Source organism: Pleurodeles waltl, chromosome 1_2, assembly GCF_031143425.1.
Source record: "Pleurodeles waltl isolate 20211129_DDA chromosome 1_2, aPleWal1.hap1.20221129, whole genome shotgun sequence".
Taxonomy (NCBI): domain Eukaryota; kingdom Metazoa; phylum Chordata; class Amphibia; order Caudata; family Salamandridae; genus Pleurodeles; species Pleurodeles waltl.
Window position 1 is genome coordinate 312,738,568 of NC_090437.1, and position 18,426 is coordinate 312,756,993.

The 18,426-nt window shown below is 42.7% G+C and overlaps 1 protein-coding gene and 1 long non-coding RNA gene across 2 annotated transcripts in view; one reads left to right on the plus strand and one right to left on the minus strand.

The window, feature by feature from the left end:
* UGCG (UDP-glucose ceramide glucosyltransferase) overlaps positions 1–8,168 on the minus strand; it is a 116,838-nt gene extending 108,670 nt beyond the window's left edge. The window contains exon 1 of the mRNA XM_069238731.1: positions 7,669–8,168. Within this exon, the coding sequence (XP_069094832.1) occupies positions 7,669–7,766 (98 nt within the window). The 5' untranslated portion in view covers positions 7,767–8,168. The remainder of the gene's footprint in view (positions 1–7,668) is intronic.
* Positions 8,169–8,271: 103 nt separating this feature from the next.
* Positions 8,272–18,426, plus strand: part of LOC138299979 (uncharacterized) — a 116,118-nt gene continuing 105,963 nt past the window's right edge. Inside the window, exon 1 of the long non-coding RNA XR_011204862.1 lies at positions 8,272–8,552. This is a non-coding gene — a long non-coding RNA (uncharacterized lncRNA). The remainder of the gene's footprint in view (positions 8,553–18,426) is intronic.

Consider the following 18,426-nt stretch of genomic DNA (forward strand, 5'->3'; position numbering starts at 1 on the left):
AAAAAAAAGTGTGGGCTAGTCCAAACCAGTAAACAACCAGCAGGCCACCTGCACCCCATGATATCAGTCAGTCACTAAATTCTCTTATGTGATGTCACTTGTGTGACTGGTCAATGCACAGTTGGAGAATTATACTAGCATAGGCGCCCGTACTAGGGAGGAGCTCGGATTTGGTTTTTAGTGGCACACAGTTAACAGACAACGATCCAAGTATGGTAATGGACAGCAATGGTACAACTGCTGCTATTAGTTGCTGTGTCCGCTGTGTTAGACACCCTCCGCCACACCACTATTCTGGTAGCCAGCATGAGTTCCAACAAGGACAAATTCTGGAGTGGTGAGGTGCCATATTTGTTAAAGCATGTTAACTTTCCCTAGATTAGTTCGAAGTCCCGTTGTACCACTTCTGGAAAGTCTCTGAAATGTGGTTCATTGCCCTTTCTTTTTTTAAGTCTAAGTTCGATTTCACTACATGTTTCATTCACTCCTTTGGTTTTTCTAATTCTGATGACATCTAGTTTGTTCTCTTTTGGTCAAAGTGTTTGATGGGCATTTATTGCACGTCATGCAGCCTAATCCCTTTGTGAATAGCCCACTTGGGGACCAAGTCAACATCAGGGCCAAAAGGTTTAAAGTCTTTAGCCCTCCAACTGGAGTGAGCCAACAGCAGTGGAAAAGGCCTTCGATTTTAAGATTTTATAAAGGGGAAGGATGTGATAATAAAGTCAAACAATATGGGCACAGTTTTATATTTAACTATCCAAGGACAACATTCCTGTGACAAACTGGATGGATAATTTGTCAGTGGGCATACATGCAGGTCCTTTCCCTAAAAGCGATGTAAATCTGGAGGCTGACTGGTTGCGCAGTAAGATCCCATCCCACAGAATGTGTCTGTTACCTCAGGATTGTAAACCTGTATGAAAGAGACTGGAGAAACCGTTATCAAAAACAATTGCAACGTGAAATAGCAAACTGGTTCTGGGATATTGTGCTAAGTTTCAAGAGGCGGGTGAATCGGGCTGGCTGCTCGGTTTGTGTAGAAGCCTCCACAGTTCCTCTAGGCTTTCCCACCCTTTCCATTAATTCCAAGGCTGTTGCACGGGACCAGGGATCGATTGCAGGAGGAGATTATGATAGTGCCATGCTGACCGAGAAAATTCTGGTTTCCCCTACTAATGCCCATTGCCATGTAATCTCTGAGGTTTCTTCCTTGACTTCACTTTCAATTGATGGGGTCTGTTTGCCAGGTTCCGAATCATATACATCGGGGGCTGAAAGGAATAGAATCGTAGCATATTTAGAGCAAACAGTCCAGAATTCACAAAAGCCATCAATGCTGAAGCTTTTTAAAACACAGGAAGAACTTTCAATAATAGTATGGCAGGAAGTTAATTTAAGTTAGAGAATATCTGCTTTATGGGATTTTGCAATTCTAGTGGGTGGTGGTTGATAAAAAAAAAACATTTAGGTTTCCACAGTGAAATCTCAATGGGCATCAATTAAAACCTTTAAAGATCCAAGAAAAAAATCTGGAAGAGGTAGAAATTTTAGTCTATCAGTTACTTAGAAGTTTTTCGCTTGCTCGCTTTTATTCCAGATTATTGACCACTCCTTGGAGTTTGCGTTTAGTGTTGCAAGTTCTGCAAAGTCAGCGTTTTGAGCCTCTGGATTTTGTTGGTATCAGATTCTTGACTATGAGAGTTTTGTTTTTAGTAGCCCAAGCTTCAGCCAAAATAATTATCCGCCTTTCATAGGTACATTGGAAGACAAAGGTAAGTTTAGGACTAGATCCTGCCTTTCTTTCTAAAGTTCCCACCGCTGCAAACAAATGGCCTGATTTAGAACTCTGAAGACAGGTTACTCCATCACAGTGGTGACGGATATCAGGACCGCTGATATCTAAATCCCAATATCTTCTATGGGATTTAAAATTTGGTGTATGGGATTTCCGGCACTGTTGTGATGAGGTAACCTGTTTGCTGAGTTCTGAATTAGGCCCAAAGTCCAAGAAATAGGTATGCCTGCATTTTCCATTCTCCTTTCTCTCCTGGCTAGGAAAGATTACATATTTTGAATGCAAAACAGAGTTGAGTACCTATAGCAGGAAGTCTGATGCCATTTATGCCATCGAAGGAGCCCTCTGGGCAAGGTAAAAAGGCCTCTCCTGAGACTATCAGCAGTTAGATCAGATCAACTGCTGCGTTTACTTGTTCACTGTGAAAGAGCCACCCCCAGAGGACATCCAAAAGAGGTGAACAATAAGAATGGCAGCACCCTGGGTGGAAGACAATGGTGTGTCCTCAATAGAGATTTGTAGGGCTACAAGTACGTTGTTCATAGTACTTTTTTCAGCATTACAGGTTCCAGGGGATTGATTCTGAGTAAAAGAACCTTGTTGTGGGGTTCTAATTTTAATGTTGTTACAAACAAGTTCCATTACTTACGCTCATTAAAGCACTACGGTAGCATTATTCTTTATTTTTGTAACCTCTCTCTTTTACTTTGGTGCTTTTCTATGTGTGGTTTCAACTAAGACCATGCATTGCTTTGGTATTCTTCAGAAGTAATGGTTGAGACAAAGTCACAGGGTGTGAATGTCATAGCTATGATTACTTACCAGTAATCTTTATTACTCCTAGCCCTGGCTCCTCGTACCAGCCATTATGACAGGCGAGGACTCCCATTCCACATCTTTGTTATGCTTGAAATTGCAAGGGGTGCTGGGTAAACTAAGCATTATATGGTGCCCAGGGGAATTGGTAAGGCTTGTTTAATCAGCATTTCCTGGTTTGTTTTTCCTGTCTGGAGGAGGTGACAACCTCAAAAGTAACGACTGGGAAAGGGTGCTAGGACTAGGAGTAATGTAGACTACCAGTAAGTAATGTTAGCCAGTCCTTCGAGCTCAAAGCTTGTTTGATATGGACTGAATAGAAGATGAACCACAAAAGGCTCAAGTTGAAGTCGTTAATGTTGGAGGAGACGGTCTTCAAGGAGGATGCAGAGTTCTTAAGACAGCAGTACTCAATAGCAGCAGCTTGTTTGCACGGCGTCCCGATTCTCAAGCATGTATCATGCTGCAGATAAGACTGTGGCCCACATGAAGACAAGAGAACATATATCTCCTTCACTCACTGCATATAGCTCATAAGGTTGTCAGTTGCTTGGGTCGGATGTTTTTGCGACAAATGTTCATGAGATCCTTCCCAAGTAAGATAATTTTCGTGCTGACCCTCACTTTCCATAAGCACTCGAAGGTGACTTCTGTGCAGCCTTTGAGACTGAAATTTCCTTCTACCTAATTTACAACATGTTGGTGGGCACTAACCTTTGCAAGGGGTTGACCTTTAGGCTCTTTTTAAGTTAAATTGCTAAATCCTAGTGCAGAGTTTTTGCTTGACAACAAAAATACAGATCTTAAAAAAGTAACATTTACCTATAAACTGACAAAACGCAACTCTGACATTAGGAATACAACGGACACTTATCTCTGTTGTGGAAAGGAAACACCTGCATTCTTATATACAAGGCAATGGATGTCGATGACACCAGACATTAAGAAGGATAAGGAAAATTGAAGAATGTATAGCACAAACGCCTCGTCTGAATAATGACTAGCACAGTCCGTTTTTGGAACCAACCTTGCTCACCTTTAAAAGTAATACCCTTTCATGAAATGGCTAAACGTCTCCTTAAGAGGTGACCCATGTGTTTACAAAGAAATACAGAGAAAATAAGGAAAGAAAAGTGCGTGGGAGTGGGGGACTAAATGCACACATATTCTTCACCCCTGTTCAGTGTTCCAATTTGGCTTCAAGCAAATGGCCACTGGTGAGAGTGTGAGCCTACACGCCAAATCTCCATCTTAAACGGGAGTGCATGCCAGGAGCTACTGTGGCCATTTTCTACATTTGCTCCAATAATTCAACAGAATTTGGAAGTGTGTTTCCTTGATTTAGTCCATGCACCACAGTGATACGCGGTAGCAGAGTTGCCGCATCATGACACGTGAAAAAGTTATCCTTGAAGGTCGAGCTAGGAAAGCCTCACACATTTGGACTACTAGCTGAATGATGCTATGAATAGCACCTCTAGGTCTAAACACTAGTTTCGGTTCTGCCGGAACATATGCTCCCTCTCTGGGTGGAAAGGATTAGATTGGTTGTGAATTGGGGGTGGTGGGGTATTTACAGGTGAGCATATTGTGTTGAGAAAGGCTATGTTGGCTGTCTACATATGGGGTAGGCCTCTCACTGGGGAAGCTATAGCGAGCACAGGCAAGACATTATCAGGAGTCATAAGTAACACATGAAGTGTGAAAGTGATAGTGGTCGTTTTCATCGATGTTTCTAGACCACAGGTTTGCCAGACAGGTAACAGGAGAGGGAGGGAGACAGTGTACTGTTTTTATATATTCTTTTAGTCCCTTTCCCACCCTGACTGACTGCTGTCAATTATGTTCCACACAATAACCATATCGTGATTTTATACGATTGACGTTCCTATGTCTGTCGAGTGTAAATTGGAACATTTAACATCTACACCAGACTATTATTGTACACTGCAGTTAGTCTCTGATCGGCACTGCAGGTCATGCGTGTGAAATAATAACAAATCTTAGAAGTATAAATAAACCACTACCATTAGACAAAGGAAAAAAGTCAGCTGCATAAACATGGCATTCAACTGTGTCGGGCATCACTACTACATCCAGCCGTTAAACACATTTAACTCTACACAGAGTTCTTCAGGCTATATTCAAGATCAATGAAATTAAGCAGCAGGGGAGGACCAAATTATGCAAAAGGATGGATTAAATTATGCAGCAAGAAAATGCTTAATATGTGGCCTAATGTGTCACTTTTTCTAATAGTAAGACTACATTATTTTGTCATTTTTACATACACTAGTACAAACCGGGGAAAAATTCCATCATATTAGTACTAGTGTAATACCAGAATGCAGAAATAAACAACTTACATACGACAAGTCAACCTTTGCAAAGGGTCTTCCACCATGCAGGGAGGGACACGTGCCACCATGTATTAATAACTTTTGACCCGTTTGTGCTAGAAACGTTATTTTTTGGGTAAAATCTGCAGATCATGCAGCAGATGATGGATTATGTGGTAAATCCGTAGCTATGCGTAAACTGCTGCATCCGTGGCTATGAGTAAACTGCTGCAGTGGCCCTGGCACTATTCAAAGCAGCAAAGCGCATCAAGACAAGGCACGATTGTACTTCTCTGGCCTCTCACTCCATCCACTCAGAGCTGTTCCAGAAAACCTTATGTTCCATTACTCTTGGATGAAGTCCAAAAGCCTCAAATAAAACACGGCCTGTTTTTCTTATTCGAGGAAATCGGCTCCTTTCTTTTCAGCTTTTGTTATAGGCAGATCGTGTGCGTATTGTCGTTGCGGCTCGAAATCGTGCGGCTGCTGTTGCTAAGATTCCAAAATCTTTAAAGACGTATCTATCCAGGAAGCACGCTATTCCTGGGCGGACTCGACAATGTGAGCTACGTCTACGCAAATCTCGTGCCTAGTTTCATCAAATGTCTATTGCAGCTAATCACAGTTATGAAGCTCGTTAAATTCTGCAACACAAATCCTCATCTGACATTTATGCTTTCACGTTGCCCCTCTCGACGAGGCCCAACACCTCTCTCTTTAAGAAAAAAAACTGCATTCAACGTCAATTTGAGTGCTACACCATATTTTTTGCTAAGTATGCTTCAGTGCTGTTGCTCTCAGTGACTTGGGCTGTCATGCAGACAAGGGCATTTTACAAGAATTTTTAAACTACGATGAGGACAAAGGGAGCACAATGATAGTGTCGACACTTTTTTTCTTCATATTTCTTAATTTATCTAGGAAACTCGACATGCATTATGAGTGCAGGTTTTTGCTGCCAAATCGTACATTTAACTAGGCTGTAAAGTATGGTTCGAAAGTGTTTGTTGGTAGACTTCTGGTGGCATTAATGTGTCGATCAAAACATTTAATCTAGGGTCGCGATGTAAACACGTCTTCGGAAATCTCACAGCGAAGAACAGACTGCCTTCTAAATATTACTAGTACAGCCTCGCTAAGAATAATGACACTAAACCCACAAAAGTGTAAACAGAGCTACCGCCTTCATCTTTTGAAAAATGGCCTTGCAAATAGCAAATGGGGGCGGAGGGGGTGATTTCAGAGTGATTTTTTTTCATTCGATGGAACTGACACTGAATGCATGAAACAATACTCCCGGATGATGAAAGCAGTGACTTCATTCAAAATGACCCACGCCATAGACAGAGCTGTATAAGAAATTTAAGTTTGACAATGCATACAGATCCCTAAGTCATCAGCAGGCTGTAAAATGCGCTTGTTGCTGATGCTGCCATTAAATTATTTGTTTATGTGCTTGGCTAAGCTGACAAAGTAACTAACTGCAAACAAATTAAAAGAATGCGTGAAGCTACCATCATAAGCAAATAACTCAGTCCTGAGAGAAGCCGATTAGATTTAATAAGGAAGTTGGCCTCGATTAGACGTGATAATGGCTGATTTTCTAACATCGGGACAGAAATTAACCTGAAAAGCATGCGTTGACCAGACTAGACATGCCAATGGAGAGGCGACTGCCTGACAAGAAACACAGTCACACTTTTGGGGGTGGGATAGGAGACGCAGAGGCAGTCTCTCCCAGAGGCACGCAGGCTCTCACCATAAAGCCATGAATTCACCCCCGTCCGGTGCACGGACATAATAATGGAAACATAGCGGGAACAGTTCTCTAGTAGCCTAACACCACTGAGAAGCGGATTCAGGTTGTACATTTTGCCATGCAAGCATGAGACATCTGGGAAAACAAGAACAGCATAGAGCTGCGACAAGCTAATCTCACATGACAGATCTGCAGACAGTCACAAGCATATCACACCAGAGGCAACTAACTCCAAAAGCAGCATTAGATTGGGAACAAAGAGCTTGGAGAAGAGACTAGATACTGCTTTAACTGTTAGAAGCATCTATAGTTTGCTTGTCCCCAATATGAGGGACTGTACTACACATGTGTCACCGATGACGTGCATTCCTGGGCGGGGGCATGCTGGGGTCACGAGCCATAAGCAATGACTGCCTGGGGTGCCAGCTGCAACGGAACGAAGACCAAGAAAGCGCCACGTGCAAGGAGCACAGTATTTCCCACGGCATGTGAGAGTAATTAATCCAGTATGGCTTTCTATGCAACCTTCCACGTCTCCTATTACAATTAAAACTGCTTGAATCCAGTCGTTAAATACAAATAAACAAGAGCGCCGAATGGGCTTACGCCATCGGCGGGACCGGCTGGAATGAGTGAGAGCCAGGCACACCTTCACAGTCAGAGGCAATCTGCTGACTAGTGCCGTTTCCTGGGGGTGTGGCTGGCTGTCGTTGCACACTGCTAGACTGACACTGGGGTGGGTTGGTGCAGCAGTGTTGGTGTCCCTCGAGTGCTGGGGACCCCGGCTCGTCATTCTATGACTGCTGCTCTCATGGGATCTGACGTAGATCCCGCCCCCAAACTCCAGCAGCACACACACCTTTTACTCCGCTGCCTCCTCTGGAGTCGGTAACAGAGGCATGACGAGCTAAGGGTCATTTCTACTGCATCAGCCGCCCCATTCAAGCGTCACTTACGTGTAGATGATGGACAAGAAGTGCATGAACCACAGCACGAAGAAGAGAATCAGTCCGAAGAGGGCAAGCCCCTGCAGTGCCAGCTCCAGCACCGGCATGGCGAATGGTGAGGGGGTTCTTGCGACGGAGGAACACGGGTCTATGGTGGTTCACGGTTTGTGACGAGACCGAGCCGATGGATCTGCCTCTGTCGCTCCGAGGGCCGGACTCGCCGCAGCACCTGCTCCAGCCGCTGCTCCACACAAATCCCTCCCGGCCGCGCTCCAACTGACACGGTACCCCCCAGGATCACGTCGGCTCCTCTGCCCAATCCGGCCAGCGGCGCGCGCAAGCCACGCCCCTTCTCGCGTTTGCCAATTGCCGTGGGGGGGCCAGGTCTGGCTCCACCCTTCCCGACCAGCTCTTCCTTGTTCAGCTTCTGCTACGCAATGCTACGTCACGCCCAGACTCGAGCACTTTACCCAGTGGCCTACCCCCTACTGTATGCAGTCTCGCGCACACCTCCAGCAGAGATCGAGCGCGTGCCTGCCTTATCCCTCAAATTACGCCCCCTCCCCGGGGTGAGGTCACCACCGTTGGGAGGCATAGCCTCTCCCATTGTGGTTGCTTCGCAATACCCGCTGAGCCGGAAGGCCGCGCGGACCGGAGTGACTCATTCTGCGGTGACGTCACCTCAGAATGTCTACCGGGAAGGGGCAGCAGAGGGCGACAGACTACAGTTACTCGGCGGAGCCGGGGGGTGCGTCACACGCCCCTACCCAGTGAAAGAGGCGCCGCTCCAAGGCTGCCGGTGACAGGCGCCGCCAGTGAAATCACAATGGCGACCCAATGATGAGTGACCCTCCAGCCAAGTGCAGGGCAAGGGGAGACCTGCCCCTTTAAAGGTGCGCTTTTTTCTGCTCAAGTGTTGGTCTTTGTGAGCTAACTCGTCCTTCTGAATGATGTGACTTTCAAGTAATCCACAGCAATAAGAGACAATATGCCGGTTTGTCCGAAAATATCTGATATCATTGAATACTTGTAATGGAAAACCTAGTCAAGCACCTTGGACACTTTTCTGTGTCCGATTGAATCTTGATTACATTTGGATACTGTAGCAGTACCGGATGCTCTAAATATGCTTTTCTTCCTTTAATGAAACTCACAGCAGCAAAAATAAATGAACTACAACCCCCGAGGCGATTAACTAAAGCAGGATTTGCACAAAAGGAAGTCCGAGTTTATTTTGTTGCGGGCGAATAAACACCAACTGGGTTTCGACATACATATAAAAGGCTGTCCTGGCTGTTAGCACATCTGACTTTAATAACTTTCAAGGAGACTCGAATAGGTCGATGAACCTTTTGACTCACAATTAAGATGATCCCATCATAATTTCCGGTGCATGCAGATAAATGATCAATAACCAATACAGAATTTCAATAATAATCAATAATTGAGTCAGTAATTCTCACACTCTGTGACCTTTAAGTCATGAATAGCCACATCTTTTAGTAAAAGTTAGAATATTTATTTCCCTATATTAACAATGCTAAAGTCATGTAAATCAATCTAAAAATAAAATGAAACACATACAGAAACAATACTGGCTGTCCAAAGCGGCGGAAGAAAGCAGTCTAATCAAAGCTTGAACTACGGCCATTCTAAGGTTATGGTGCACATTATTTGCAAGGTCAACTGCGTCAATGTGATCACATACATTAAGTTCAAGCATGATTCCCTATTAGCAGATTTTCCTTAGTGAGGATCCTTGTCTAACATCAGATTAGCATCAGCATGTTGGGCTTCATGCAAAACAGTTTAGTAACACAAATTTGGAAAAACATCTAACTAGTGCTCTATAAGAACAGTGCGGTTAGTACCTAGAAAGAAAAAGAAAATATGCATTACAGACACATAGATACAAGTTATATCTCTTCTCCATTGGATCGGCAACACAAGATAGTCTTCGTCATCAGGACATCAGTCGATCAGCAAGGCATCAGGATTCAGCATCAAAGTTCAGAAAACGCAAAGTCTTTAAGCAATAAAGTTAAGCACGTCTCTTGTCATGATGCAAAATGGGCAAGAAGCAGCTATGGGAAAATGCGGAATGCTTAAGGCAAAAATGTAAAATACAGAATGCTTGGTTCTTCTTAGTTCAATCTCGTTAAGTTGAATTCACTAAAACTATTTCCCAAATACCAATTGGTCAAGGAATTGCTTGTTCACACTTTGCCCAATAAAACTAAAACTCAAAATCTATGAATTCTACTATTACCCTGTTCACATGCCGTTGATTGGTCATCCTGCAATGTCCTCATCATCCGGCTCATCAGGTAACAATATTGTTGCAGCTTCTACTCCAGTCAATGTCTCGGTTGTTCTCCTCCTCAGAAAGTCAGTCTTACACACATTACACACAAAATGTTACATTTAGTAAGGACATCATCTTCTAGCAGCCAGTTCTCATGAGAAAACTTTCTCAACTATAAGCACATTTACACAATACAATGCAAATCACAGTTTAGCTCTCTAGGACAGCCATTCATTAAACATAAATAAATACAGCTTGACATGAGGCCTGGCAACTAGGCCAAGACCTTTGCTAAGTTAAGGCCTACAATTAATAAAGCTAATACATATTGCATCCTTTTGGAAGACGGTAATAAGCATTAAGACGACAGATAAAATAAATCCCAGGAATATCCGGGTCCTGTCCATTCAACATAAACGTATATTTACTCTGAAACAAAAACACATGCTTATATTCACTCGTTCCCACAAATAAAGTGTCAATGTGTGATTTAGGCCTGTATATACAAAGTTTCCCTACGTGTTGCACATCTAGAGCTAATCTCCCTTGCTTTTTAATTGCACTATAAGCATAATCATTCCTGTAAGCCCTTTTTTCTAAGCCTTTTTCTAACTTCTCCTTTAACGCCTTTCTCCTGTCATCTGTGTGATCTAAGAAGCTTTTCTCTAAAGGTGTAAGCAAGCATGTCACATTATTCCTGCAAGCATAAGCTGTGCCAAACATCAATATAGGTTAAAAGACACCTCTAACTAACACTATGTCATTATCCTTAGCTAAGCTACTCAAATATCTAATTATAGGGACAAACGAATACAAAACATCATGATTCGAGTAAAAGTACTGGATGTACTCCTGGTTATAGAATCTTGTTAGTAGCAGACTACAACTTATTCCAGATGTTAAAGGCAAACTATGGTAAGTAACTCCTTCTTCAACTGATGTAGGAATCTGTGTACACTCATAACAATTCCTCGCATCCGTCGTCTCAACATACTCACTCAACAAACAATAGAAGACATTAGAAGAAAGTTCTCCTTGCACATTAGTATCCCCATGCAAATACTTCTCATCTAACCTAAACATCTCTATTGCTGTTAGTGCAGTAGTTGTCTCAAAAGCAGAAGTATGTTTGGCTTCACTCTTATCAAGAACAGACATTCCCACAAACAGCGCCACAAACAATATCCCACACATAATCACCAAACCAATACTCATATATTTACAGCACCTTATATTCCTACCCTGCTGGTTAATGTTACTCATGATCTGTAAATAATCAGAAAGCAGAAGAAAAGTTAGAAAAACTGCAGAAAAAATCAAGAACAAACAACTCTTCTTTCAGCAATTATTTACAGCTTTCAGTCTCACTTCCAGGATCCATTGACAAAATAGTTAAGCAGCTTCTCAAAATCAGGTTTCAAAAGTCAAATCAGGTTATCAATGTCTCTTCCGGTTACTTTCAACAGTTTCTTTCTCAAAATTTTCTCTCAGATTGTTTCAACAGTTCAGTTCACCAGCTTCCTTCAGGTGCCAAAATACTGACCCAGAATGTCTCTATTAAAAGAAAAAGACAACAATTATTTCTGCCACTCACTTGTAGTTGCATATGTCCATTCAGGACCTGTGTATCTTCGACTTGCTATGCTCTTTCTTTTCAACTTTTGATCACCATTCAATTCTCCTTCACTTAGATATTCTCTCCTTGTTGTATCCACTTCTTCAATTGTTGTGCCGACACCCACTTCCTATCCCTTTTCTTGCTTCTCTGGCCACTTATCTCCTTTCAGTGGACCTTTGGTCAGTGTTCTTTTCAGAGTCGAACTTGAGCTTCTCCTTGGTATATGGTGTTTTCTCTTGACGGACCTCAAACTGGTTCAGGAGGAGCCAGATCACCTCTGCCTCAACTCCTTCCCCCTCGGGGTCTGGCAATAGCTCTGTTCATCTCTCAAAATCGTCTGTTTCTGGGAAAACCCTCCTCTGACTAGGCTCTCCTGCTGCCTCAATTGAGATATGCTCCCAGTCACCCTCCTGGAGGTCTTTTCCTTCGTCTCTCACAGGAGTGACTGAACCGTCCTCAACTGGCATAGATCCGGTCTCAGTTCCTCTTTGTTCTCTTTCCGGCCCTGAGACTTGTTTAGCTGTTGTTGGTACTCTCAACAAGTCTTCTTACTCATAATCCAGTGGACATGCCACTTTCTTCGTGTGACTGGCATGGATCCAATTCGGAATTCCAGCACACTTCACAGCTGTGGTAGCTGTCAGAACTACCTGGTATGGTCGTTTCCAACGAGGCTCCAAACACATTTTACTCATGTGTTTCCGGACCACAACCCAGTCTCCGGCTCTCAGGTTGTGCCCTGGGTCATGGATCGGGGGAAGTGTGGTAGCGTCCACCTGCTGAGAGAAAGAGCGAACCACACCAGCCAGACCTTTGCAGTAGTCAAACACCATATCATCTGTAATGTTGACAAGTGCGTTTGCAGTCATCGCTGGCAACCTCATGGCTCAGCCCATAAGGATCTCATGCAGCGACAATCCTTTCTTCCTGTCGGGTGTGTTTCTCATTGACATCAAAACTAAAGGCAATGTGTCAGGCCTTTTCAAATTAGTGGACGCAAACAACTTTGCAACTCTTGACTTCAAGGTACCATTTATCTGTTCCACTAGTCCTGATGCTTCAGGGCGGTAACTACAATGCAACTTCTGCTCAATGTTCAATGCTGCACACAGTAATTTAGTTACTTCATTGTTGAAGTAACTTCCCCTATCTGATGCCAAAGAGATCAGAAACCCGAAACACAGTATCAGTTCCCTATGCAGTAGTTTCGCTACTGTGAGACTATAATTTCTTTGTGTAGGGTAAACTTCAATCCAGTGACTAAAAATGCAAACAATCACAAACACATATCTCAAACCTCCACACACAGGCATCTCAATAAAATCCATCTGCATTCTGCTGAATGGACCTCCTGCTCTTCCAATGTGGCTCAAAGTAACCACTGTCCCTTTCCCCGCGTTCAATTGTTTACAAATGACACAACAATGGCAAACTGCTTAAGCAACCTGTCTAAACCTTGGGTTGAACCAATCATGTTTGAACATCCGAATCATGGTATCCCTCCCAATATGTGTTTGACCATGATAATACCTAGCCATTTGAGACAACAGACTATTTGCCAAGCCAATTGACCCTCTTCTGAAACCCACAATTATCTTGTCTTTGTACACATTTCATTTTGCTCTACAAACGTTTTTCCTCCCTGTCAGCATTATTCTGCAACATTTTCAATTCCTCCAAGGTGTCAATTACTTTCAATGCAAAACTTGGACAAGTTTCCTCTTCTTCATGTTACAGTTCCCACTTATCTTTGAACGATATACAGTTCAGTCCGCAAAACTGTGTGATTTGATCTGCATATCCATTTCCCAATGATAGAAAGTCTTGCGACTTCAGATGTGCACTGCATTTCACCACGGCAATCTTTGAATAGCATGTAACAGTGCTTTAATCCTTTCACCATTTCCCACTGGTGAACCAGAAGAGGTCATGAAACCTCTCTGTGACCGCAACTGGCCAAAAGCATGGATTATTCCAAATCCATACTGACTATCTGTATAGATTGTAACTTTCAGCTGATCAGAAATATGGCACGCTCTAGTAAGGGCTACCAGTTCTGCTACTTGGGTAGAATATACTCCTCGAATCCAAGAAACCTCCAAAATACCAGTAATTGTGCACATGGCATATCCTGCTCTCAGTGTCCCTGCATTGTCTCTCAGACAGGAACCATCTACAAAGATAATTTGGTCATTCTCTTCCAATCGGGTATCTCTAATGTCAGGTCTCGGTTTTGTGCACAAGTCAGTTACTTCAAGACAATCATGCCCAACATCTTCCATCTTTTCAATTTCAACATCTTCATTTGGGAGTAAGGTTGCCAGGTTCAGCACTGTACATCTTTTCAATTACACATTTGGTGACCCTAGAATACTCATTTCATATCTGGTCAACTTCGCACCAGTCAAATATTGGGTTTTCGTCCTTGTAAGTAGAACCTCAATAGAGTGAGGGACCATTATAGTCAGGGGATGTCCCATCACAATGTCTTCACACTGTGTTAGGCTTTACCCAACCGTTGCAACTGCGCGCAAACAAGCTGGTAAGGCTGCTGCAACTGGGTCCAAAGTAGCTGAAAAATATGCCACTGGGTGGTTTACACCTCCATGAACCTGTGTAAAGACAGACAACATGCATCTCGCTCATGACAAAACAATGTGAAAGGTTTCGTGTAGTCAGGCATACCCAAAGCTGGAGCCTTGAACAGACTCTCTCTCAATTCAGTGAACGCTTTCATTCCAGACTGTTCTAACACTATAGGATCAGTGACTTCCTTATGAGTGAGGTTTTGCAATGGTCTTGAAATGACTTAAAAATTTGGAATCCATTGGCGACAGTAGCCTACCATCCTTAAAAACATCCTGACATCTCTCTGTGTGGTCGGGGAATTTATCTGCAATATGGCTGTAATCCTTTCTCTGGATATCTTTCTTGATCCTTTCTCAATCTGGTGACCCAAGTATTTCACTACTTTCTGACAGTATTGCAATTTAAGCAGAGACACTTTGTGACCATTCTTTCCCAAATGGTCCAATAAGGCAATCGTATCATACTTGCACTCATCTTTTGTTTTAGACGCAATCAGCAAGTCATCAATGTACTGCACCAAGGTCGATTGGAAAGGCAATTCCAACAACTCCAAATTCTTTTTCAAAATCTGATTGAATATGGAAGGTGATTCTGAAAACCCTTGAGGAATTCTGCACCAACAATAAGTTTGATCCAGAAATTTGAAACAAAAGAGAAATTGGCTATCCTCATGAAGAGGCACAGAAAAGAAGGCTTGTGACAAATCAGTGACAGTGAACCACTCAGCATCACACGGAATCTGAAACATTATCACAGCTGGATTTGGCACCACAGGACAACATTTGACCACAATCTCATTTATTTTTCTCAAATCCTAGACAATTCGAACTTTCCCACAGGGCTTTTGCAAACCCATAATAGGTGAATTACATGGGCTGCTCAATACTTCCTTCAAAACCCCTTGCTTTACAAAGTCTGCAAGTATCTGGGTGACCTTCATAAGGATATTTTGTGGCATGTGGTACTGCAGAAGTTGAGGGAAAACCGCATTCGGCTTTACAGTAACTTTAACTGGCTCAACTCCCCTTATCAGGCCTACTTCTTTTCATGTCAAATCCCACACTTTCTCCCTAACCGTTTCCTGCAAATCAGGATGAAGCTCCTTCACTGTGAACATAGGGAAAAATTCAATCAGAGGGTACTCCTCATTTGTAGTTTCACCTTCTAACTCTGTGGCTTGGTCATCTTCATCATCACTATTCATCTGAATCTCAATACCATCATTTGAACAAGCAATCAAACAATTCGTCTTACACAGCAAGTCTCTTTCCAGTAGGGATACTGGACCTGAATCGCAGACTACAAATTTATGCAGTCCCTGAAAGTTGCCAATCTTAACCTGAACTGGTTCTGTAATCGGGTTGGTCAAATACTTATTTTCCACTCCTACAATCTGAACTGTTGTAGCTGAAAGGGGAAAATGTGGAACTTCTGCACTTCTCACTGTAAAGCATGTACCTCCAGTGTCAACCAAGAATGAAACTCTGTGACCCATAACCTTTCCCTTCACATAGGAACCTCTCTGATCTACTTGTAAGGAAGTTGCAAGCACACATGGCTCCTCATCCGAACTGTCGCTCATCCAATCATCATTTATTTAATTCTCACTGTGTAACGGGAATCGGTGCACTGTGTTATTATTTTGGTTAAGCCTCTGACCTGTTGAGAAAGCATCATCTGTTGATGTTCCATTGGGGCTTGAGGAATTTGAATTTGCTGTCTAGGTACCATGGGAACCTGTTGTTGCATTGGCTGCAACTGTGTCATTTGTACAAGTGGCATTTGCACCTGCAGCATGGGTTGAAAATTCTGCACTTGATTCACATTATTTTGAAAATTTGGATTAGAACCTCTCACTCTCGGCCCTCTTATGTTTTGGAATGAATTGATGTAATTACTTTGCTGAGTGGCACCTTCCTGCAACATCATCAGACACTCCCGTTTTCAATGTCCAACGGCGCCGCAAACGTGAAATGGCAATAATTTCTTAATTCCCTGCACATCATTCTGAACCCCTACGGTACCCAAATCTGGACCATGATTCACATTACCTCTGCGACCTCTACCTCTCATCTGGGGCTGAAGCATCATGTTTCCCTGCTGCTGCTGTGGTAACTTGTGGAAAAGTCCCTTGCATACCCGTTTGAGCAGCTTTAATCTGCATCACTATTGCTTTCTCTTTCAACTTTTTCTGTTTAATTTCAATGTCATCACTACAGTATTTTGCATACTGCAACACCTCATCAATCGGCTTTGCTTGCCAGCAAATCAAATTACTCTTAATAATCTGGCCAATTTAAGGTCTCAACCCTTCCACAAATCTGAACACAAAATGAATCATGTCTTTCACCTCAATTGTCTCTGTACAATTGTAATGCTTGAATGCCTGCAACAATCGCTGATAATACGCATGTATCGACTCCTTTGCTTCCTGAGCTGTCCTGTCAATCCTCTGCCAATCAATATTCTTGGGCAAAATTCTTGTTTTAGCACTGTCCCACCTAGCCTCTGCTAAAGACTTTTCTGCCTTTCTCATCCTCCTCTCGAATTTCTGTTGCTGTTGCTGTCTGGCTACTAGCTCCCAAATTGCTAATGCCTCAAACTGTGTTGGTCTCGGAAGGGGCTTCTATTGATATAGCACTATCCTTAAATGGTCCAAAACCCTCAAATTGAACATCCCATTTGTAGGAAATGCCAAGGTCCCATCCTTCTCTGTCACTTTGCACCATTGCTTTAGCCAAATGCATGGCGCAACACCCTTTTCTTCTATTACAATGTAAGCTGGTGTACCTTCTGGCTGTGTAGCTTCGCCTATACTTGTAATATACATATCTCTCCTTAAAGCACTGTTTAAAGCTTTGAAAAATGTCATCTTTTTGACCTTTCTGTTATTCAAAATCAAATCAGGAAGTGACTTTTAATCCCAGAATTCCTTTCACCTACTTTCTCAACCACTTGCCTCTCACGGACAGCTGCCAATCCGTGCGCGACCCTTCTCACCAACCAACCTATCCCAGCGTGGCTCCAATGATATCACTCTCACACGTACTGCGGCCGACAAAGTCTTGCGGCTTGTCCTCCCAACTTCGATTAACACAAACTAATGCAAAAATTGCGAGCACTAATCAAAAACCAAAACCAAATCTGCTGGTTTACTACAGGGAAGGTAACACAATCGCTTCAGAAACTTTATGGATTTTTCAATGACGGCTCTTCCCGTACTTATAGCTATTCCTTCGTTCTCAGTCTCCCAGATTCGCAAGTAAAATTTGACCCGCAAATTCTACTCTCAACCGATCAGTGGGTCTGTCCTGGTGCACATAGGACTCGCCAGATCTCAGTCCAAATTTTCCTTCACTCACTTTGACGCACACTCTGACTTGTCAAGCACGCCTGATCAACCTACTAAACCAGACAGATTACAACATAAAAGTGTCTCATACACTTTTCAATGTACTCCGGAGTCCTAGACCATGCAGGGCCCGTACATCAACAACCACGTGTGCAATTTTTGAGCACAAAGCACCACACACATGTGAAGTTCGACAGCTTCCCTACTCCCACACTGTGGAGTACGCAAACTCCTTCTACAACTTCATTTGGAGTACGCAAACTCCCTAAACCCTCACAAACCTCACAATTCACCTGTGATTTGCATAAGCTGTGCAAGCGCAACCTACTTCTTCCACACTGTCACTAGAACGCTGAGAACATCCTCAAACGACCTTTAGCAAGATCTGAGATTCTGGGAAAGTCATTTCTGGGCCTAAGGGAACATTTTCTCTCCAATTATTGTCATTGAAAAATAAAATCCAAATCTCAGTAATAATGAACTCTCAAAGGACCAAATTATCAACTACCAGAGATGGTGGTGCATCTAGTACTATCTCTGAAGATCTTATGATAGGCTGTTAAGGAAACTAACCATTACCTCTGCTACCATCACTGTTAGCACATCTGACCTTAATAAGTAAACTTACAAGGGGACACGAATTGGTCAATGAACCTTTTGACTCGCAATTAAGATGATCCCATCATAATTCCAGTGCATTCAGATCAATAATCAATAACCAATTCACAATATTAATAATCAACAATAATCAATAACATTAATAATCAATAGAGTCAGTAATTGTCCCACCCCATGACCTTTTAGTCATGAATAACCACACCTTTTAGTAAAAGTTAGAATATTTATTTCCCTATATTAACAATGCTATAGTCATGTAGATTAATCTCAAAATCAAATGAAACA